We start from the raw sequence: 21,450 nt of genomic DNA, 5'->3' as shown, positions 1-21,450 counted from the left end.
GACGTTGCTGATGGAGGAGGCTATGTATGTGTGCAGACAGGGAGTATATGGGAAATCTCTGAACCTTCCTCTCAATTTTGAATCTGAAAATGCTCTAAAAATGTAAAGACAATAAAAAAGCTTTAACAGTGAAATATAATTTTACCTCTAAAAAAAGGAATGAATTAAAATCAGTTTTACCAATAAATACTCAAACACATTTATTAAACAGCAGCTGTGTGCCTTACACTGTGCTAAGGGCTTCACATACTGTATTTCAATTAACCCTCACAGCATACTCATCGCTAAGTATTTTATTATCCCATTTTTCAAATGAGAAAACTGAGACTCAGAGACATTAAGGAATCTGCCCAAGTACACAGAGAGGTTAAATGGCTTGAACCAGGATCGAAAATCAATCTTGGCAGCACAAATTGCTAAAACTACCGTTACTGCCACCTTTATCCACATGTCGACCACCACCACGGTGCCACCAGAACAACTAGTGCAACCACCCTCACTGTTCTGACTACCACACCTACCTCCTCTGACACTATCATCACTGTCATAATTAGCACCACCACCAAATCACCCAGATACCAACACTACCGTCACCAGCATCACCCCTAACAACAAGCATTTCCACCACCGACACTCCCTTTGGCCTCAAAGGAAGACTAGTTTTCTTTAACCAACTATCCTTCCAGGAAAAATAACTGATGTGCATAAAATCCAAGAATAAAATTCTTTCCCAACTTCCTGCTACGCAAGGGGCATGTCTTCACGTCCCCATCAACAACAATTCCCCTCCCAGGACCACTGTCCTCAATATCTCCACCACGGACAATTGCTAAGATACTGTTGAGATCAAAAGGACCAGAATTCGTGGTCTTTCCCCTGGCCATGCAGTAATGCAGTTTATAGATAAAGACTATTTCTAAATTTTAAAAGAATAACCTTTATAAGATGAAGTACATATTTGAAGAAATGATTCTGCAAAATCATGCTCAAAAAGGAACTTGTTGGAAATGCAGAGTCCCAGGCCTTGCCCCTGATCTGATCCATCAGAATCTGCATTTAAATTTGATATTCAGGTGATCTGCAGCACTTTAAAATGTGAGAAGCAATGCCTTAAATCCTTTCATCAAATCTATCATTCTGCATAAACGCAGTGGGTGTTTGTTTGTCTACTTCTTTTTTTTGAAGAGCTCGACTCCGACGCATAAGAAACAACATTTCCTGTTAAATAATAGTATGGAGCTGTTTTCAGAAAGCTAAGAATCTAGCAGGTTCATCACTGAGCCACGGAAACAAAAACAGGTATTCTTTCCGAGAAAGCAGAAAGCAGGCTGCAATGGTAGGGGGAGCAATGCTGCGTAGATGGGAAAAGAATGTCAGAAAAAGGGTTAAAAATGAGGTGGAATATGAACAGACATTTGAAAGAAACAATAACAGAGTGAAAACATTCTTTAAATAGAACAGGAATAAAGAGGACATGGAAAAGTGCTGCCCCCCTTTGAGGTAGAGAGGGGAAAGCTGGTAAAAGCTGACGCTAAGTGGCAGAGGCTGTTAATGAAGTTCTAAAGATGTGTTTTCAGCCCCTCCCCTTCATATAGTAATCTGTAATCAATTTAGTCCTCTGCAGTCAATTTTGAAGAACCACAGTGACAAGAGTAATTTAAGCATCACCCCAGGGAGGAAACACCGGTCCCTCCTAGCCCCTTGCCCTCTTTCAATCCTCACCCCTACTCATGCTCTTTCCCTGTATGCAGGGAGTCTCCTGTCCCTTGTCAGTGTCCCCTTAGAAACACATGTGCATCATCACCTTCCTCTTTGATGAACATACGCAATTAAAATCAATTTCTGAAGTACTGACAGATGCCCACCACGGGCCTGCCGTGTCACGGAGACTCGCAGGATGTTAAGGAATTGGAGAAGCCTACCTTGAGAGCAGTCCGTGTAAACTGGAGTCTCTGCTCGCTCCTTCTGTCTCCTCCCGACAGCCAAGATTAGTGCTGGTTGATTCCAAAGGCTACAAAAACATTTTCATATGTGTAAGTCCTCGGTTTTAGCGTTGGGGTCAATTGCTTCTCTTCCTGTTTTTATTTTGCCTTTCAAATGTGTTTTTTTTTCTTTGTGTTTTCTACTTATTCCATTTTATTTCCCATCCTTTAAAGGCCCTGCCCATGAAACATTACCATCCAAATCATTTTTTTTCTTTTTGCTTAAACTATGAACTGGAAACAATGTTATAAAGTGTTTAAAACACAATATCCAAAGGAAAGTTGTGTGGACAATATATTCTACTGTTATACGATTTCATTCATGGTATATTTACCATGTAATTGAAAATGTCACCTCTTATTTTATGCTAAAAAAGGATAATTCTATTTCTGGGGCACGTAAAGCTCCACGTTTGTAACACTCGCCCACCCACACCAGAGTCTGTTAGTGCCAAAGTATTAGATTTCAGAGAGACGATAACTAGTAAAAACAAATCTCTTCCCAGGCAGAATTAATCCCCTCTCTTCTGAGCTCCCAGGGCACTGTAACACACTTCTGCTGTAGTTCTTTGAATTGTTATTAATTGTTTAAATGGTTTGACTCCTCCATTAGACTATTCTATGCCTGGCAGGTAAAAATTCACTGCAATTCGGATGACGAGGAGTTCAGTTTTTGGTTGGCTGAAACAGAAATTATTTTTTGAAAGATTTCTTTGGCTGTCATTTAAACATCCGTGAAACTGTACAGAAGTGCCAATGAAAATAATCTTACGCCTCACTATTTTTTGTCTATAATACATATATACATATACATATTTGTGCTGAGTAATTCCTGAATCAAGGTTCTTTATATATTTATACACACCGAGATTCTAAGAGGCAGTCTAATAATCTGGGCTTCTTTTCTGGTCATTTAACTCATTGAGCACCAGTCGCTGCCTCTTTGCAATAATAACTGTACCTACTTCATAGACTTAAAATGAGATAATACATTAAAGTGCCTAGTATAATGCATAACATAGAGTAGGTGATCGGAGTTCAATAAAGGCATTGATTTTTCATCAGAAAAGGGAAAACTGAGAGTCCTAAGGTATTAAAGACAAGTTTTACATTAGTTCTGAGTAATGCTGTAAATTGTCTTGCATTTCAGCACTCTGCCATCATAGTCCGAGATAACCCAAGCCGAAAAGCTAATGCGATGTGAGCGTTCTCTCCTAATTTAACTGCACATGGACCAGAGTCCTTACAATTACCACTACCTGTCTCGCTTACTGCAAACCAAATACCTCCCCTCTCCCTGATTCCTGAGCACAGACTAAAGTGCAGAAAGCCTTGCACAAATACACACAATCACAAAAAAGAGTAGGTACCTGAGCCAAGTGACATTTGTTTTCATTTAACGGTGGGTGAAGTGGCCCGGTAGGAGATTTTTATGAGGGAGCTCAGAACGGCTGGCTCCTTCTCATTCCCATCTCAGCTCCAGGGGGACCTTCCCCGAGCATCCTAGCACGGCACTACCCATGCCTGCCTCTCCGTCCTCTGTCCATGGTTGCATGTCATTGTCATTATCCGAGATTAACACCTTATTTTCTTATTATATTATCTGTTTCCATCCTCCCAGTAGAATGCAAACTTTGAAAACTCAGTCGTTATTTATTTCATGAATTAATAAATGAATGCATGCATCAATTTGCTCCTGCGTTTTTCTCCCGGCTCCTGGATTTTCACCTAGAATTCTCTCTAGGAGCTCAGGAAAATATCTGGATATTTCCCAATTTTATCAGAGAGGGAGCAATTAGTTTCCACTGCTACTTACCGGCGTATGCCTCTGCTATCGCCCCCTGCCCGGAGTTATTTTATTTATAAAGTTAGCAGTTAACCCAAGTGTCGTGTATGGACGTATAATCTGGAAGGACACTTGCTTGCTAGTTTAAGTGGAGTTTGGTTTTTTTTCCCCTGCTAGGAGATATTCTGTAGAGAAACACAACTGTGTTACACGCTTTGAAAGATGATGAGAGAAGAGAGACCTACAAGTGCACCGGCCCCTATTTCTGTAAAAGAGGTGGAAAGGAGAAGCCGGAGACTACCCTCAGGAGAGCTTGATCTATCAGGTGGAAGTTCAAATTGTTTCAAGATGAAAATATTCATTTTTCACCACGGTGGATTATTATTCTCTCTGTCATGATGAGGTCTGTAAATCTGTGAAGGGTAATTATATACAGGATAATCACCAGCTGTTGTCTATTTGGAAGGAGGTTACAATAGGAAAAAAACTAATGTCCTCAAATAGATGGTGGGCTTCTTGCGGGTAGGGGCTGCATTTTAAATGTTTGAGTCCCCTTTGTGGGGCTAGGACAGCTCAGGGTGACATAACGCAATGTTAAATATGCATTAAATTGCTAACAGATACGTACGAAGGACTGAGCTGAATTTCAATGTAAGGGAAACTTTGCTGATCGGGGAGTTAACTTAAAGGTGGATATTGGCTTTTCTCTAAAATTGCTTTCCAAGGAAAGCAAGGTAACTCATTAAACCTGATAAATGATATTGTTTCTAAATAGAATTAAATGACTTTTTTAAGTCCCTCCAAAAGGTGACCTTCTTTTATATTATCATATATAACAAGCACAAGTTTTAGCAGAGTTCATTTTTAATAGCAGACAATTTTCCTTCCACTCACTGCAATTCAAAAAGTCACTGGATTCTAGCATCATAAATGGCGCTAAAGTGAGATGGTCTAAATCCTGGTTTTGCAGATGTAAACCTTGCTCTGGAGAGTCGGGGCTGGGAGGTCACTCAACCTTCCCATTGTTAGTGGCAGAACTTCACATTCTCTTCCTCGGCCACGGGAAGGGGTTTGAGCGTCGCAGTGGAGTTTGCATCAGAAGGCTGTGTTTTAGTAGCCAAATGTGGAAGACAAGATATACAATTCTCTCTAAACTAATATCTGCCCCAAGGCAACATTTTTAAAGATGAAAAGGGGCATAGTCTCCTAAAGACGGGGAATTTTTTCAGTCTCACAAGAAACCTGAAAATAACACAAATGTGTGATTGCCACATGTTAAGATGCTTATTTTCTAAGGACCCCTTTGACCAACTAATTTCATTCAAAGATTTATTTGCAAATACAAGGTATTTTATTGGAAGCGTGGCTTGTTATAACCGAGCTGTGTCGAGATACTTTTGATTGAGTCACAGAAAGAAATATACTGTACTGTTCATCTCGGTGCACATCTATACCTACACCGCAGAAACACAAGTTCCAAGAAACCGGGCTCACAACTGTCACAAAAAATGAACTTTGCTATTTTCTATTCTACTCCACTTCACTTTTTTTTTTTTTGTAAGCGTAACCCGTATCCACCGAATTGATTGCAGAGCCCACGGCTGGGTCTTCTGCGTTTCCAAACACGCTGCCGATTCCTCTTCCCAGACCATCCCCGAGGTCACTGCCCACGCTCCCGGGAGCCACCTGCAAGGCCGTTTCTACATAGACACTATTTTGACCATGTTCAGACAGCAAGAGTTAAATGTCTGCAAACGCCAAGTGCTTCTAACAGGTGCAAACCTCTTTCGTGTGCAATAAACCTCGGCTGCTGACAAAGTTCATCGAGAGACCAGGGAGCCGGTCCTCCATCCCAGGGCCAGGATGTCACCTTCCCCGAAGCCTTTTGCCTCCAGAGATTTCCCTCCGATGTCTCTCACACAATTAGCACTTTCATCAGCCTGGGTCTCTCCTGCTTATACACACACATTTAAGGGTTATCATACCCCCATGCCTGTGTGCTCCCTGATTTTGAAACTTTGTCTACGTTAAGGTCAAGGGCTGCGTCCTCACACACCTTTAGTAGCTTTATGGAACCAAGTCCATCCTGCTCTCAGGTAACTGCTGGCCGGTCGGGGATGTAGGGTGCCCTAGGATTAACCTCCAACCAAAAAATCTCCCCCGGTGCTAGTTCTACCACACGGTGCAGAGCACAGCAGCAACCTCCACCCGGCAAAAATCTCCCGGCTCAATGTTATGTCCATGATTTGGGGCTACAACCGGGAAATTCTCGATGTTTGACCCCCAGCAATTGACCCTAGGGAGGTACTCAAAGGACTTTAATAATTCTCTGCTTGTTTAGCCCCCAAAAGGGTAATTAATGTTCTGAAAGAGAATTCTTAAAAGAGAGCATGGTCAGGTGTCGGCTGGTCAGCAGCAGCTGAGAAGCCGGGAGCTATCGAACCCGGGACGGATGTCAAAGCCGAGTGAATATTCATATCTAAATCTTAGATGCTCCTAGAGGTTTCTCCTATAGATTGTGTGTGTGTGTGCCTTTGCAAGACCCCTTTCCTCCTTGCCCAGATTCCTTTCCTCGTCCCATTTTTTGCTGCTAATAACTACATTCCCGGGAATAACGGGGCTGGAGAATATTCCCCTGCAGTGGGGTAATGCTGTAGGGGTTGAATGCAGGGTGAGCCAATGCAGCCCTGTAAGTCACCAGACTGCAGGTGGCAGGGAAGGGGCAGGGGCTATGGAGGGGAGACAGAGCCTGAAAAACAAAACCCCTGCTTTGCCCCTTGTCTGTCCTCTATTGGGTCTCCTGAAAGCCCCCAATCACACAAATTAGGGGGTCCCTGAGATCCCCCTGGGGTGGGGAGTGGGGAACTCCCCTTTGGGAAGACACACATGCACCTTTTGCCTCTACCAGTAATGTATCCCTCCAGGAAAGCAGCAGAGACCTGATGGGTGCAAGTTGCAGTCCCATTCACCGGGCACCTCTGTCTCCTGAGTGCCTAGGAGACACTCAGCCTGCCCGGGGAAGTGTGCTGTGCTGCCGTCTGCCTTTCTTCTCTCCCTATTATATTGTTATTATTAGTTCTCTTAACCCGCACACCATCAATCAAACAGCAGTTTTGATCATCTGGACGGTGGATAGCCACCTGGCAGTCCCGGGACGCGCGGGATGCTGCAATCTTAGCCCAACAGCTCTGGTACAGAGTTAGGGGAAAAGTGCCCACGGCTGCCTTGCTCTACCCAGCGGTGGGCTTCAGGATGCTAAGGGCTGCGGGTCCTTGGAACCAACGTGCCCCCCTCCCAAGGTGCCGCTAGCCCGGGCTGCACCTGGTCCGGATTCGGATCGTCCGGGATGCACCAGGCATCCACGGAATTTAGGAGGAAACAGGGAGATGTCTCGGTCCCCAACACAATTCTGGCACCCCAGACCCCCATCTTCCCAGCCGCCCGCACTGCAATCGCCCACCCTAAGCTCCCGTGCCCACCACCAGACCCCCTATGTGGAGCGCGCGCCGTTCCCCCCAAATCCAGCCTGCGCCCCCAGCTCGGGACAGCTTGCTTAACTCCGGACACTCGCCCAGGGCTTGCTGGACCACCGTGGCCGCTCTTCTTACCTCCAGCCTCCGGGATCCCTTTCTTGCCTCCTCTCAGCACCCAGCTCCTAGCCAAGCGCGCTCCCACCCATGCCCATCCCACTTTCTCTACCTTGCCCGCTCTTCAGAGGCTCCCAGGTGGTGCCGTCCCCGGAGTAGTGACTGAAGGAGCCAAGGTGGCTCGGTCTCCCGGGGTGGGTTCTTTTGGAAACTCCCCTCCCTCTGGAATTGGCGTCCTCCGGAGAGGGGACAGGGCTCCCACAAAGCTGTTTCCGGGGACGGTACGAATCTCCCAGACCCCCGCCCACCCTTCGCGCTCTTACCCAAGCTCTAACTCGGGTCCCTCTCCTGCTTCCTGTGTTTTCGCTGCCTTTGGGTCTCCCGGACTGGTAGGGTGAGTCCCAGCCCGGACTGGAGCGAGACAGCCGTGGGTGCAGCCCCACTCGCGGGTCGGGGGGGGGGAGGGGCTGGCGCGGAGGCGCACAGAGCTCTCCTACTCGCCCCTCCCTCTCCTGGGACCGGAAAGGGCTGACGGGGGCGGAGGGGCTGGGGGGTGGGGGGGGCTGGCGCTCATCAATTCCGCATCCACCTCCTCTGCAGCAAGGGGGGGGAAGGGGGTGGAGGGAGGAGGCGGGAGGGGTGGGGCAAGAGTGCGGGCGAGGATTTAAAGACTCCTAAGTCTGGAGAACTTTGCGCACTGCTCACAGCGGAGCCAGGAGAGCTAGGCGCCTGGAAGGTGAGCCTTCAGGACTTTGGGGAGATAGAAAGACAGCACAGGGGGAAAGCAGTTGCCTTTTAGCTTCTAAGACCAGCTGGGACTCGGGGTAAAGTATCCCTTAAGGTAGAATTAACGTGTCAGGGAATCGAGAGGGGGCCAGGAGAAGGGCCGGAGACTAACGCAGTTTGCTTTCATCTCCAACTAGGACAGGCAGCCCCCCACATTCTGGGTGGGCTGCGCCGCTGGGCCGGCGGACCTGCCTGGGTTGGAGAGGTGCGCACCGTCTGCGCCTCGCCCAGCACCTGGCCTCCCCGGCAGCCGCTGAGCGCTGGAGTTCCAGAGTCTGGAGGCACTACCTGAGAATCCCCTGCCCTTCTGCCCAGCTGAGTCCAGCTGCCCAGCGAAAGCATGAAAGGTAAGGAGGGTCTGGGAAGGGGCTTGGGGATGTTCCCAGGGACGGTTAACAGCGGTGGGGTCCGAGATACCTTGTTTTGTTTTTTTGCTGCAAAACTGCTGTTGGATGGTGGTGTTTGAGGTTCTGATGATGTAGGGTCAGCTTGGTTTTCATCTGCGTCACTTCTTCACCTTGGTTAAAGAAAAGATGGTGGTCCTGGGAAACTTACGGTTTCCTATGGATGGTTTGTGACTTCTATTATGTGGTGAATAGGAGATTTTCCTCAAAAGTTTTGATCTCCAATTTATTGGGTATGAACATTTTGAAGCTGAAAGTGATGGTGTTTATGAACTAACAGACAGTGTCGGCATCGATGTGATGTGTCATGGTTGTTCTGGATATTGGGAATGAGTACGGTGGTGAATGGAGTTGCTTGTTAAGTCATGTTTTACAGAGAATTATTTTCCAACAATCATTTATGCATAGCAGCCATTCTTCACACCTATTAGGAAAAATATGTTGTGTGCATAGTTTCCAAAAGGGTACTCTTTTTTTTCTCTCTCTCTCTTCATGATGCTCTTTCCAAGCTGGGGTGAGAGACATCAAGAAAAGCTCTAACAAATTAATTCTTCCAAAAATATACATTTTGCTTGAAGTCTAAGAAAATCCAATCAGAGTCAAAAATCAACAATGCCATTCAATTTTAGCCTGTTACTCGGGCTTTATTTTGAAAATCTACTAAGTCCCATGTGAAAGCTTTAACCTGATATTATGCGGTATAGGGAAGGCAGGGGTCCACAATGGATCTTCAGGAGACCCTCACGATATCATGGCTGTTGTTAACCTGAACCAAGTCATCTATGCAAGGCTATTTCTTGAATTTATTGGGTGATTGAAAGTAAAATGTTCAAAATAAACCCAAGTGTGACCTTGTAGTGCCTGAAACTAATCTTTAAATAGCCGAATGTCCGAGTTTGAGTCTGTCTTAGGTGATAAGAGTAAGCAAATATTTTATGTACTTGGACCACTTTGGCTTACCAGTAAAGACAAAGTAGGACTGAATGCAATTAGTGGTGTGGAATTTATAAAGTATAATTTGAATAGCATTTTGCTAGCCTACTATGTGCTTGGCTAAAGAACTCAGCTTTAAAAATTCAAAATTGCTGGTTTTCTTCCCTGGCCTTATGAGAGGAACCAAGGTGATTAGATTTGCAAAACATCTTTGCAGTTTCAGTGCTCTCGGGGGGCACTCATTCCTACTCAATATTTTAACATGGCTCAAAACATCCATTAGCCTGGATTTGCTTGAGTTCTATGCCTCTAATCTACTGTTAATTTTAGGAACTCTGGCTGCAAGAATAATACTGAGTCACATTGTAAAATGTTCTAAGATTATTTATTGACCACACCAGCATACTGAGCATAGTAAACATGAGACCCTTATTATAATTTACTCATAAGAACACATAAATAATCTCAGAGTTGTATTGTTTTATGATAACTAGAGTTGAAGAAAATTAGCCTATATAAATTTGACTTCTGTTTCCCATTTTCCTGTGTTTTTTGGAACTCTAGATAATGAATAGTGATGGGTAGATAAAGACAGAATTTGCTGCAGTCGGTTACAGAAATGGAGGTATGACTTAGCATCGGAGTGCCGGGGCAACTCAGTTCTTGGTGAATGTCTCAGACTCTTTTCAATGTTGACATGAATGAAGATATTATCTATTGTTGGTTTTTATCAGAGGAAAAACAAAATGGAAATAGGAGACCGGTGATATTTTAAATGATAGCCTAAACCAGGGTTCTCAACTCAGGCTGCAAATTGGAATCAATGAAGAACTCAAAAAAAAAAAAAAAGGTGCCCAGACCCTACCTGATACCAATTAAATCAGAATATCTGAGGAAGGGGTCTATATTTTGATATTTTTGAAAATATGATTGTAATGTGCAGCCATGATTGGGAACCACTGGCTAATATGGTTCCTATGGGATTTGAATCTGTTAATGTCGGAGGGTCTTAGAGAAAATAAATGCAATATGTTCTATTGCCGGTCTAATCTTTTCTTCTTTAAAAAAAAATGTACAACTTGATTTCCCAATTAGAAGAAAGAGTTTTTTTTCTTTTCCTTTTTTTGGTAGATATTTAAACCATAATAGCTTCTGGGGAAAAATTTGTTTTTTTCTCCAGAAAACAATCTATTGAGTTTGAATCTTATTTGTCTAGAAAATGCTTTAGTAAATTAAGTCTACCTATAGCAGATATTGGAATTAATGCTTTATGAAACATAGAACCTGACCTCATTTTGCTAAGGTCATGGTATGTAATGTGTAAATATGTACCCTTTTGAAAGGGGAGGAGGAGAAAAACAATACTATTCTCCTTGGCATACCAACTAACAGATCCCGGGTGCTGCGTATGTTCTAGAATGTTCACATAAATTATTTATTTAAAGCTTACAATAGCTTTATGAGGTACCAGCTATTATTCTGATTTATGTATGAGGAAATTAAGGACCCATTCGGTTAATAGATTTGCTCAAAGCCACAAACCAAGTAAATTTAATATGTGTTTGAACCCAGTTCTTGTTCTGAGTTCAATACTGTAATAAAATATATATTTACATACATAATTTATATATTTAAATTTAAGGACAGGAAAAAAAAAGCAGTTTTGGTTAAGAGCACAGATTCTGACATGGCTCTGCTTGGGTTTTATGCCCGGCTCCATCACTTTCTAAGAAGCTGTGGGATTTTGGGCAAATAATTTAACCTTTTCATGCCTTCATTTCCTTTGCAAAAAGAATTTTTCTAATGAGAATTATATGAGTTAATATTTGTGAGTCACTTTGGGTAGGTGCCTGGTGCATAGTAGGTTCTATGTAAGTGTTATATTTTTTTAAATGTCATTTATTCAGAAATATTTTTGATTGTTTATTATATGCCAAGAATTGCATCATGCCTGATGTTACATAAAAAAATAAGACATGTCCCAACCTTCAAGGATTTTGAGTCTAATAAAGAATGACCAATACATAAAAAGTCATTCCACTCAGGAATGATTATTTTCTTCCATTTTAATTTTAATTAAAAGCATTATTTTGTGTGACAACTGTGTGCTCTTCAATACTAATATGATCTTACAGAGGTCCATAAAATGAGGATTATAAAACCAATGATAATAACATGTTGTCACAATGGCATTAACTTGTTTTCAATTCTATTATCAATACACACATAATAACATTCAAATATATTTCAGGCTTTACTTTATGGGTTTAGAAAACTGATAATATGAAAAGGTTTCAGGTCTTTAAAATGGTATTTTCAGGGTGAAGAATTTAGGGGAGGGGGAAGAGAATTGGTAGAAAATGTCATCGGAATCTATTCCCAAATGCAATTTTCTTGAATTGTTTTTCGAAAAGAGTATTGTCTACAACATATTTTTGTAAAATAAAAAGCAAAATAATTTTAGGGTAAGAAGTGCCCATCAAGGAGTACAATTAAAGGTCTCTATTCAAGACTGGCTCGGCAAAACTCCATCTCATAGGAGCTGGCTACGCTTCTTCCCCGAGCTGAGCTGCTGCCCGGCATTGCATCAGACCTCCAGGGTACCTGTGACACCTGAGGTACAAGATTCTGTCTTTGTTCAAATGAAAGCCTCTCATTATTAAAAATAGCAGAGGAATTGCTATCCTTTGTCAAAGAATAACACAGACACTCTAAACCTATGGAGCTGTGTTTTCAAAGAAATAAAGTACTTGGCTCGGTGAAATAGGTTCTGGTTTTGTAATCAATATTTAACCATTTTATTTCCTTAAAATTTCTGTTTGCAAATGGATGTCTCTCTTTTCTCTTAGCAAGTCTCAAGGCTACTCCCAATTTTTCCCAAGGATGCTGCATTTTTCTTCCTCATCCTCCCATTGCCACCCCTCAAAAAAAAATACTTAAGTATTCTCCAAATATTCGGTCACCTTCAGACTCCCTGTGCTGCATTGAGTGTTACATAACATGGTCAGACTTGTTTACCAAGCTCCCATTTTGTTCACCATTCCTCGGTGATTCCTGGGGAACAGAAGACGAAAGCCACTCCTCAGCCTGGCATTAAAGATGCCTCATGATATAATTCCCATGTTATCTTTCTTATCTAAGTCAATGACAGACTTCAACAGCTACCTAATTCCAGTTCTGCAGCCTCAGTGAAGCCACTAAAATGGACTCCAGGTTCGGAGTCCATCCTTCACTTTTAACCCTTATGCCCTTGCCTGTCAGCCTCAGTTTGTGTTCTATTGCCTCAAAATGGAGGTCTGAGTGACAGGGGAGAGGGCTTAGCATCGGTTTCTTCCCGAAACCCTAATCCCAGCCCCTCCCTCTTATATGTCTGGGAGTTCAGAATTCAGCATTTCAAATCTTGCCTTCCTTTATCCCTCAAAATGTATTCATCATTCACCCATAACACATCCAACACATATCCATTCTGAGAGTTTTGCTCATATTTTAAAACTCAGTATTTACTAAATGCCGATCATGTCCTAGTCAGGGGGTAATGTGACGAATGACAGCTCCTGGCTTTATGAGGACGGGAGGAGAAGACAGACCACAGACAATTACACACCCGTGTGGTAAGTACTGCAGTAGAGAAACACCACGAATGCTCTGGAAGCAGGAACAGCACCTAGCCGGGCATGGGGGGAGCTTTTCAGTGAAGGTGACCCTGAACGGAACGTGACTCAGCATTGCACCACAAGACAGAAAGAGGAGGGGAAGAGATGACGTGTGTTCAGACCGGATACCAGTCTATCAGAAGCCCTGGGGGCTTGAAACAACAGACTGATTTAGGGAAATAACAGATATTTTAGTTAGTCCCGGGGTCTACAAGGCACACATTACAATGGGGTTTTCGTGCCTGCAGGGTTGAAGGGTTTGCATGTTATCAAGAAGACAACAGCGGTCCTAGAAGGAGTTAAAAGACGGGACTGATGCAGTCAGGTCTGCCATCCTGGTAGATCACTGAAGGAAAATTGGGGGAAATCATAGTCTGAAAAAAGGATAGATACAAATGAATTGGAAGCCTGGAACCTTTTGCAGTAACGGGGGGAAATAATTAGGATCACCTTGTTGGAGATGGAAAAAGAAGAAAACATTATTGTTGGGAAATGGCTGATGCTGTGACCAATTCCAGGTTTCTTTTACAGATAATAGGAGAGATGGGTACCATTCAGATAATCCAGACAAGGAATATTTTAGGGAAGGAAGATAAAGAATTTAAATTTGTAACATGATGCATTTGACTTATTTATGTGAGGATGCCCGGAAGAAGTTGATACAGAAAAGGTATGGCTCAGAGAAAGAATTCTGTACCAGAGATACAGATTTGGGAGACGTAAGTGTGTAGGAATGGAGGATTTCACCTTTGAAGAAATAAAAAAAAGAAAAGAAAACAAAGGCAGAATATTAAAAAGAAAAGAAAAACACCAATTTTTTTTAAAAGGGACAATTAGAAAACAAGCCTGCAAAAAAGGCAGTGATGAAAAGCTAGATGAAAGGAAGAAACACAAGAGAAAGCAGTTTTATGGAGAAGAAAGTAGGCAACTAAAAAGGACATTACAAGTAAATAAAGTAGGATAAGGAATAAACAATTCCAGTAGTGGGTTAGGTGTGGATTAAGGAATAAATAAGTGAAGAAATAGAGACACTGAATGTACACAATCATTTAAATCTCTTTGACAGGCACCCCTTATATTATGTCCTCTTTTTGAAATCATACAATCCACTCAAGTTTAACGAACATGCTGCGTCCGTCTTTTAGCTTTACCTGCATAGCCAATGACCCCCCGAGCAAGAGGTAATACCACATCCTGATACCTCTTTCCTTAGAGCTTTCAGAAATCCATGCGTGCACACCTGTGTGTGTATAAAGCATTCGTCCCTTTTATTGTTCATTGAATTAGATTCTTAATCTCTTTAATAATAATATGGATTGGGGGGAAATATGTGTTTTATAAACCCCTACCTTCAAGGATTGCAATCTAGAAATCATTGTATTACAGCATCCAAATATTTCTCAAAATGTTTGTGCACTCAAAAGTTGCACGGCTGAATTGCAGGGAAACATGCCAGTTTGGGGTCATAAGTTATGCCATTGTCTACTTATCTTATGACACTATCTCCCCTTTTTGTTGTGGATATCTGTTAATTTTTATTTCCCTGCTAGAATAAAAAGGACAAAGTTATCCTTTTATTCCGTATTCCCCATCACACACAAGAGACCTGCTTAGTGAAATGAGTTAAACTTCCTTAAATGTGGCCATACATATGACGCTTTTATTTTCCTTAAATTATTTTTGTCACATTCCGGCTTACATTTTCCCTCTTTTAAGATATCAACTAGCCGTGGCCCCAGAGATTTCAGCCCCTCCTCTCTGCTACTTCCTCTAAATCAATAATTCATTCACATTTCTTATTTCCAGTTTGAGTCGGTGTTGGCTTGAGGAGCCAACTCTGTTTTCTTTAGCAAGCATTTAAAACATAGCTTACATATTCAGAACATAGCGCTCAGTTTAAGCACGCAGAACGATTCCATCAGCCCCTTGACACTTTCTTAATCACAAAGTATAGACCTCTCCTTCTCCCCCCTGCCTCTTGCACGAGGCTGAAGCTTCCTAGTGGAATTTATAGGCAGGAAAAAAAACAAACAAACAGGATATTCCTTCTCATATCCTCAATATGGACCAGAGCCCTGAAAGCAGTTAATCCTAAATTGTTTGAATTAACAATAATCAGCAAGTTAATACTTCCTAGACTTTAGGAATGTAACGAAAATAATAACAAAAACCACTACAATTTGCCCTGGCCAGGTGGTTCAGTTGGTTGGCGTGTTTTCCCACACACCAAAAGGTTGTGGGTTTGATTTCTAGTCAGGGCACATACCTAGGTTGCAGGTTTGCTCCCTAGTCGGGGGGTGCATACGGGAGGCAACTGATGGATGTTTTTCTCTCACATCACTGTTCCTCTCTATAAAAATAATAAACATGTCCTCTGGTGAAGATTTGGTATCTATATATGTACACAGATACATACAAACAGCTACAGTTCATTGAGCCCCTACTCTGTCCTGGATACAACAATGCTTAGTCACTTCTCATGACACTCCTGTGGACTGTTATCAAGCCCATTCCACAGATGAAGAAACAGAGGCTCAGAAAGTTTATGTCACTCTCCAGGGTGCACACTGTCTCTGAAGCAATGAGCTAGAACTCAAATCTAATTTTTTCTGATGCCAAAGGGCTATGCTCATACCACCACTGCCGTCAAGTGACATTTCGGTAGTGACTTAGAGAAATTTTTATTGTAATTAATACATATTGTCTTGAATGATTTGAGCCTTTATTCACAGATGGAATTAGGAGCCCCTTTGCATTGATATTTCTGGAGGCTTTAAGCTCAGCTTTTCAACTCAGCTATATGTCAAATCGACATTCTAGGTAGCTATGTACAAAGCAGGAACTTTCTGCACAGCAATACAGAGGTAAAATGTGATAGAGTTCTAGGCTTTCACATCTGACCCAAACCTATTTTTATTAAATCAATATAAAATGTATTTATTATAAACAGATATGAATTTGGGGTCAGCCTAATATGAAAACTATATTTATTCTTTCCTGGGACCTAAAAGTAACAGCACTTATCCCAGGACTATAGGATGAAATAAAAAAAATCTCTATTTTATAACAATAATTTTCCAAGGAAAGCTCTGCCATTTGAGGAAATTTCCTCTCTTGCAGGGTATTCACGAGTCAACTTGGGCAACAGGGGAAAAAGAAAGGCAAAGTGCACTAAAGCCAAATTTAAATTTCAAATTGACTTGGCTCATACATTAATTAACCCAGGCTTTGGCATAATTATTTGTTTCCAGCCTTCCGTCTTACAGACAGAATTATTACAAGCATGAAGGCATATTGTAGGAAATCTCGGTGTCTACAGACATTGATATGGATCGAATCTCTTTAGCCCAAGATTCAAAGACGTTCCTGGCACAGAGAGTGCAATAATGCAAATTGCTTTAGCACCTCGTTCCTTGAACCCACCACAGGGCTAAAAGGTCAAGACAATATTAGAACACTTTTTCATTTCTAACATCATATAGACCTTTAAAGGTGGCATCAGGCAAAACCCCAGCAAAGTGGAGAGCGATAGTTGTTGCTCGGGGGCCAATTCAGGAAAAAACAAGCATTAACTGAGTTGCTTTGTTTCCCACTCAAAATGACAATAATTTTATTGTCTCCAATGATAAAATATATATCCTTGAAATGAGATATATTAATTTAGTGAATAGAAAGTTAATGAGAAAATTGGATTTTATTTTCTAGCTACTAAAATTTTAATAATCTGGGCAAATTTGGGAAGTAACAGCTTGGAGTCGGCAGATATCAAACTAGAAGTTATAGTCTCATGGAGCTGCACTTTAACTTGTTAAAGAGGCCTTCCTAGTATTTGAGATGGTGCCAGACATTTTCTAATATTTTACCCTGATTATTGATCAGGAGCCCTGTGCTTTCATTGAAGAGATTGAAGCACAGACAACATATGTCGCTACCAGCAGGTGACAGTGCTGCCCTAAGAATCCCAGCCTTCTGACTCCACGTCCAGTGCTCTCCCCTAAGACGGCAGAGTCGCAGGGAATCATGAGCATTTGCAGAGAAAGGCCTGCATGAATGTACTTGCAGATGACCCTGAGGAGAGTGAAACACGTAAATCAGAGTGGCCCTGAACTACATTGCATAAGAGGCGGGGCCTATCTCCAGTGCCTCTTCTTTTCTCTTAGCTTCCCTGCCACTCACAGTATTCCCATGTATTCCAGAACCCTGCTTTCCTGGGGAAAAGCCCCTTTGCTTGAGTCTTTCCATAATCTCCACCCCAACTCCCTTTGCCCACCAAAATCAACTGGGTTTTTTGTTTGTTTGTTTTTCCAACTCTATTGCTACAAACCCTGCTGTCTGCAAATAATGTGGTAGGGGGATGAGCCCTTATTCCCACCAGGGAAAAAATGTTTGCATTATCAGTGATTCAGGAGGTAATTCAACTACCTATGCCACTCACTCCACCACACTAATGAGGCTCCATTCACTGAAACACACCACCTCACACCCTCACAGAGCTCTTCCCTCTGTCATTTAATCTTGTCCTAACCACAGCGCTTCTCAGTGCATGTGACCATAAGACCCTTTTATGCTACCCCAACTCTTACTATCCTACTGAAAATCTTTGGGAAATAGGCCTTTTCTGAAATAAAGTTAAGTAACAACAGGAATTTTAAGTGCTGATGCAAGCGTGCCTTGCTGATAAATTGAAATATTCCCTGAGATGTAAGTTCACGGTGGGATTGACCTTCTGGTGTCATATCCACGAGTCTAAATAGGTCTAGTACCTGCTAAGGCAAAACTGCACCCAAGTTTACAACATCCTTATCATCCTTGAAGGATATGGGTTTTTAAAAAAATCTAATTAAAAGTGGATAACTGTATCCACTGCTCATGGCCTCTGTTGAATCTGCGATGTTTACCAACCACAGTCGTCACTCAGTTGCCTTATTATCTATTCATGGAGGCGGGCATTTCTAAGATAAATGCTAAAGAACTTTCCACAAACTACTTTGCTCATGGGACTTTTTAATAGGTATGTCAAGTTGCAATATGCAAAACTAACTGAAATAAGAAACACACCCCATCCTTACAACCAACTGGTACATAGTAGGTCCCTAGAAATTAAGTTGCAATGTTGGGAGTGACGGGACCCTAATCAAAATAGAGCCCATTGTGAAACTTGGATCAATAGCTGTTCTCCAGCAAAGTGTCATGTCCAGTTTTTAAGAAAAGTATGTTTTCAAAACTTTTAAGGAAACTTGAATATAAAACAGATTCATTGAAGTATTTCAATAATGATGATAATGGTAACAATGGTAATAGTTGCAAACACTTACATAGAACTTACCATGAACCAGTAATGTCCTAAGCCTTGTATAGATTTTAATATATTTAATCCTCACAGCGACCTTCTCAGGTAGGTGCTATTATTATCCACTTTACACAAGGAGGAAACGGAAGCACAGAGAGGTAAGTGACCTACGGAAGAGCACACAGCTAATCCACAGCGGATTCGGGAATGAAACCAAGAAGGTCTGGCTCCAAAGAGTGAGTAAATTCTAAAAGGGAAATGTACTTATTATACATTTATGTTCAAATTCCAACAGCATTTATGATGATGTAAAATATTTTTCAGTTTTGCATTTTTGCAGGTCTCTCAACAGCAGATCCACAGATTTCTCTCTTTTTCTTAGAAAATAAGAGGAATTAACCAGCAGTTTTCCTTATTGTTCTAAATGTTAATCTCTACAGCTGTCATGGGATGCACCCGTGCTAATAGTATTCCACTCTGCTCTGTGGTTTACCAGAAGCGGAAATTGTGCTCCACCAAGCTGACACCCCATTCATAAAAAGCAGAGTCAAATACAAAATCTTAACCTGTTTCATTATTTTAAAGGTTGCACCTTCTACCTAAAAAAAAAAAGCAAAACACGGTGCTTTTCGAAACATGGTTTTAATTAAATTTTAAAACTATATTTTGAATATTTACATGCAAATTAGTCAGAAACCCATGATATACATGGTTTTAATGACAAGAAAGAAAAAAAAAGTGGTCTAAAAATGGCAAGTACAAATACATTGAATTTTAATTAGGCTAAAAATGGTCAAGTTTCCTATTTACTCACTTGGAGATGATAAACTTTCCAAGATCTATTTTGGAGCGTGGCAACTCTTTTCCATGGATTCTAAATGGTCTCATTTCCCTGTGTGGTGACTCGGTCAGTACTCTGTGTACTGTGCACCGGAGGGACCTGCTCACATACCCCAAGGAAAGTCTGTATGTACTTCCACATTCAAGCGCCTCAGCCTTTTTTTGCAAGTGATTTTTATTTACCATCTCTGGTACATTTTTAATTTATTTACTATTTCTATGGTTCTTTTCTGATGTTAATTTTAGATCTTTTGTTACTGTTTTAAATTTTTCATGCATTGTATTATATTATACTAGAGGCCCGGCGCACGAAATTTGTGTACAGGGGGAGGGGGTGTCCCTCAGCCTGGCCTGCACCCTCTCCAATCTGGGACCCCTTAGGGGATGTCCATCCCTCTCACAATCTGGGACAGCGGACTCCTAACCACTCACCTGCCTGCCTGCCTGATTGCCCCTAACCACTTCTGCCTGCCAGCCTGATCACCCCCTAACTGCTCCCCTGCAGGCCTGATTGATGTCTAACTGCTCCCCTGCTGGCCTGGTCATCCCCAACTGCCCTCCTCTGCCAGCCCAATTGCCCACAGCTGCCCTCCCCTGCCAGCCTGATCACCCCTAACTGCTCTCCCCTGCTGGCCTGATCGCACCCAACTGCCCTGCCCTGCAGTTCTGGTCACCCCCAACTGACCTCCCCTGCAGGCCTGGTCACCCCTAACTGCTCTCCCCTGCAGACCTGGTTGCCCACAACTGCCCTCCCCTGCTGGCCATCTTGTGGTGACCATCTTATGGCGGCCATCTTTATGGTGGCCATCTTGTGATGATGTGAGGGCGGCCATCTTGTGGCAATGCCACGGCGGCCATCTTGTGATGATGTCGCACGACACCACCTAGGCTTTTATTATATAGGATGTCTTAAACTAAAGCCTTCATTTTTCCCCTCCACCATTATAGCTCACTTTATGAATAATGCAAAAAATAATGGACATTTCATAGACTATTGACCTAGAACCTGGCTGTTTTACAGTAGATTCTCCAATTTCTCTGTGAATCAGGTGATGTTTCCAGCTGCAGGTTATCATTTTAGAGACAAGGAAGTGGATGCATCATAAAGTGAAAGGATTTTATCCTCCAAAGTTGTATGAAAGTTTAATCAAATTCATGGATAAAAAGAATGGAGGAAAAAATGTGTATACCATGCAAGGAAAAACTTTTATTTCAATCTAGCTGGAAAAGAAAATCTACTCTTACCATTTCTTCTGTCCACCTGGCATGATGCATATTCTAAGTACTCAAGAATAAAGTAGTTCAGGATAATCTCTGCCCTTTGTCAGTCTGAAGATATTACAGAATAATAACTATATTACCCTCGGTAATGCAAAATATTCATTTAGGACAGAAAAAAAAGCACTTGAACTTTAACAGAAACTCATCTTGAATGCTTTTTTTTAAAGATTAATCAGTGTTATTAACCGAAGAGGAGCAACAGTCATTCTATTCAGTTTAGGTAACTATTAAATAGGTAAATTAGTCAAATCAATTTAGCAGAAGCCCAAAGTTTTAAAAACATTGTGTTATCCAATTCATTGAGACCCTATCTACATTTTTCTCTGCCAGAAAGCCAAAGAACAATGCTTTACTAACTTTGGAGGGATATGACTGTAAGCAGTCTGCCTCTGGGATAACATGTTGAAAGATGTTAGAGCCTACTGTCTTTGATACTTCTTTTTCATTTAAGAGGCAGGAATTTTTTAAGCAGTCTTTTGTTATTTGATAGGTACCACCTCTTAGAGTAACAAGAAACACACATTTAAGCTCCTCTTCATATTTATTATAAATCCCCACCTGAATGATTCAGGATAAAACCCCTAGTTTTAATACACCAGGTTTTGTCAACAAAAGTTACCCCTCACCATCAGTTTTACATATGCATATCCACTCCCAGCCTTCATTCAGGTTCTTAAGTCCTAATATTAGTTTATGTTAGTCCATGATCTGCTTATATATTTGAGGAATTTCAAAAGAATGTAGCATCTCCCTATCATGTTCCCTCTCCTCTCAGTCACTTGTAAATCTTCTAGAACAACCTTTTACCTTTCTCCACTGCTTAATGCATACATTCTTTTTTTTCTTTCCTCTTCACAATACTTTTAAGCAAAGCTCCAAAATAGATATTGCTGAGTTTTTAAGTGGTA

The 21,450-nt window shown here is 41.8% G+C and overlaps 1 protein-coding gene across 1 annotated transcript in view; it reads left to right on the top strand.

Moving 5' to 3' along the window:
• Positions 1–7,114: 7,114 nt before the first annotated feature.
• Positions 7,115–21,450, top strand: part of CALCR (calcitonin receptor) — a 71,101-nt gene continuing 56,765 nt past the window's right edge. The window contains exon 1 of the mRNA XM_023750788.1: positions 7,115–7,636. Coding sequence (XP_023606556.1) covers positions 7,115–7,636 — 522 coding nt within the window. The remainder of the gene's footprint in view (positions 7,637–21,450) is intronic.

This window comes from Myotis lucifugus, unplaced genomic scaffold (assembly GCF_000147115.1).
Source record: "Myotis lucifugus unplaced genomic scaffold, Myoluc2.0 scaffold_15, whole genome shotgun sequence".
Taxonomy (NCBI): domain Eukaryota; kingdom Metazoa; phylum Chordata; class Mammalia; order Chiroptera; family Vespertilionidae; genus Myotis; species Myotis lucifugus.
Note: the sequence above shows the minus strand (reverse complement) of the source record. Positions and strands in the feature narration are given on the sequence as shown.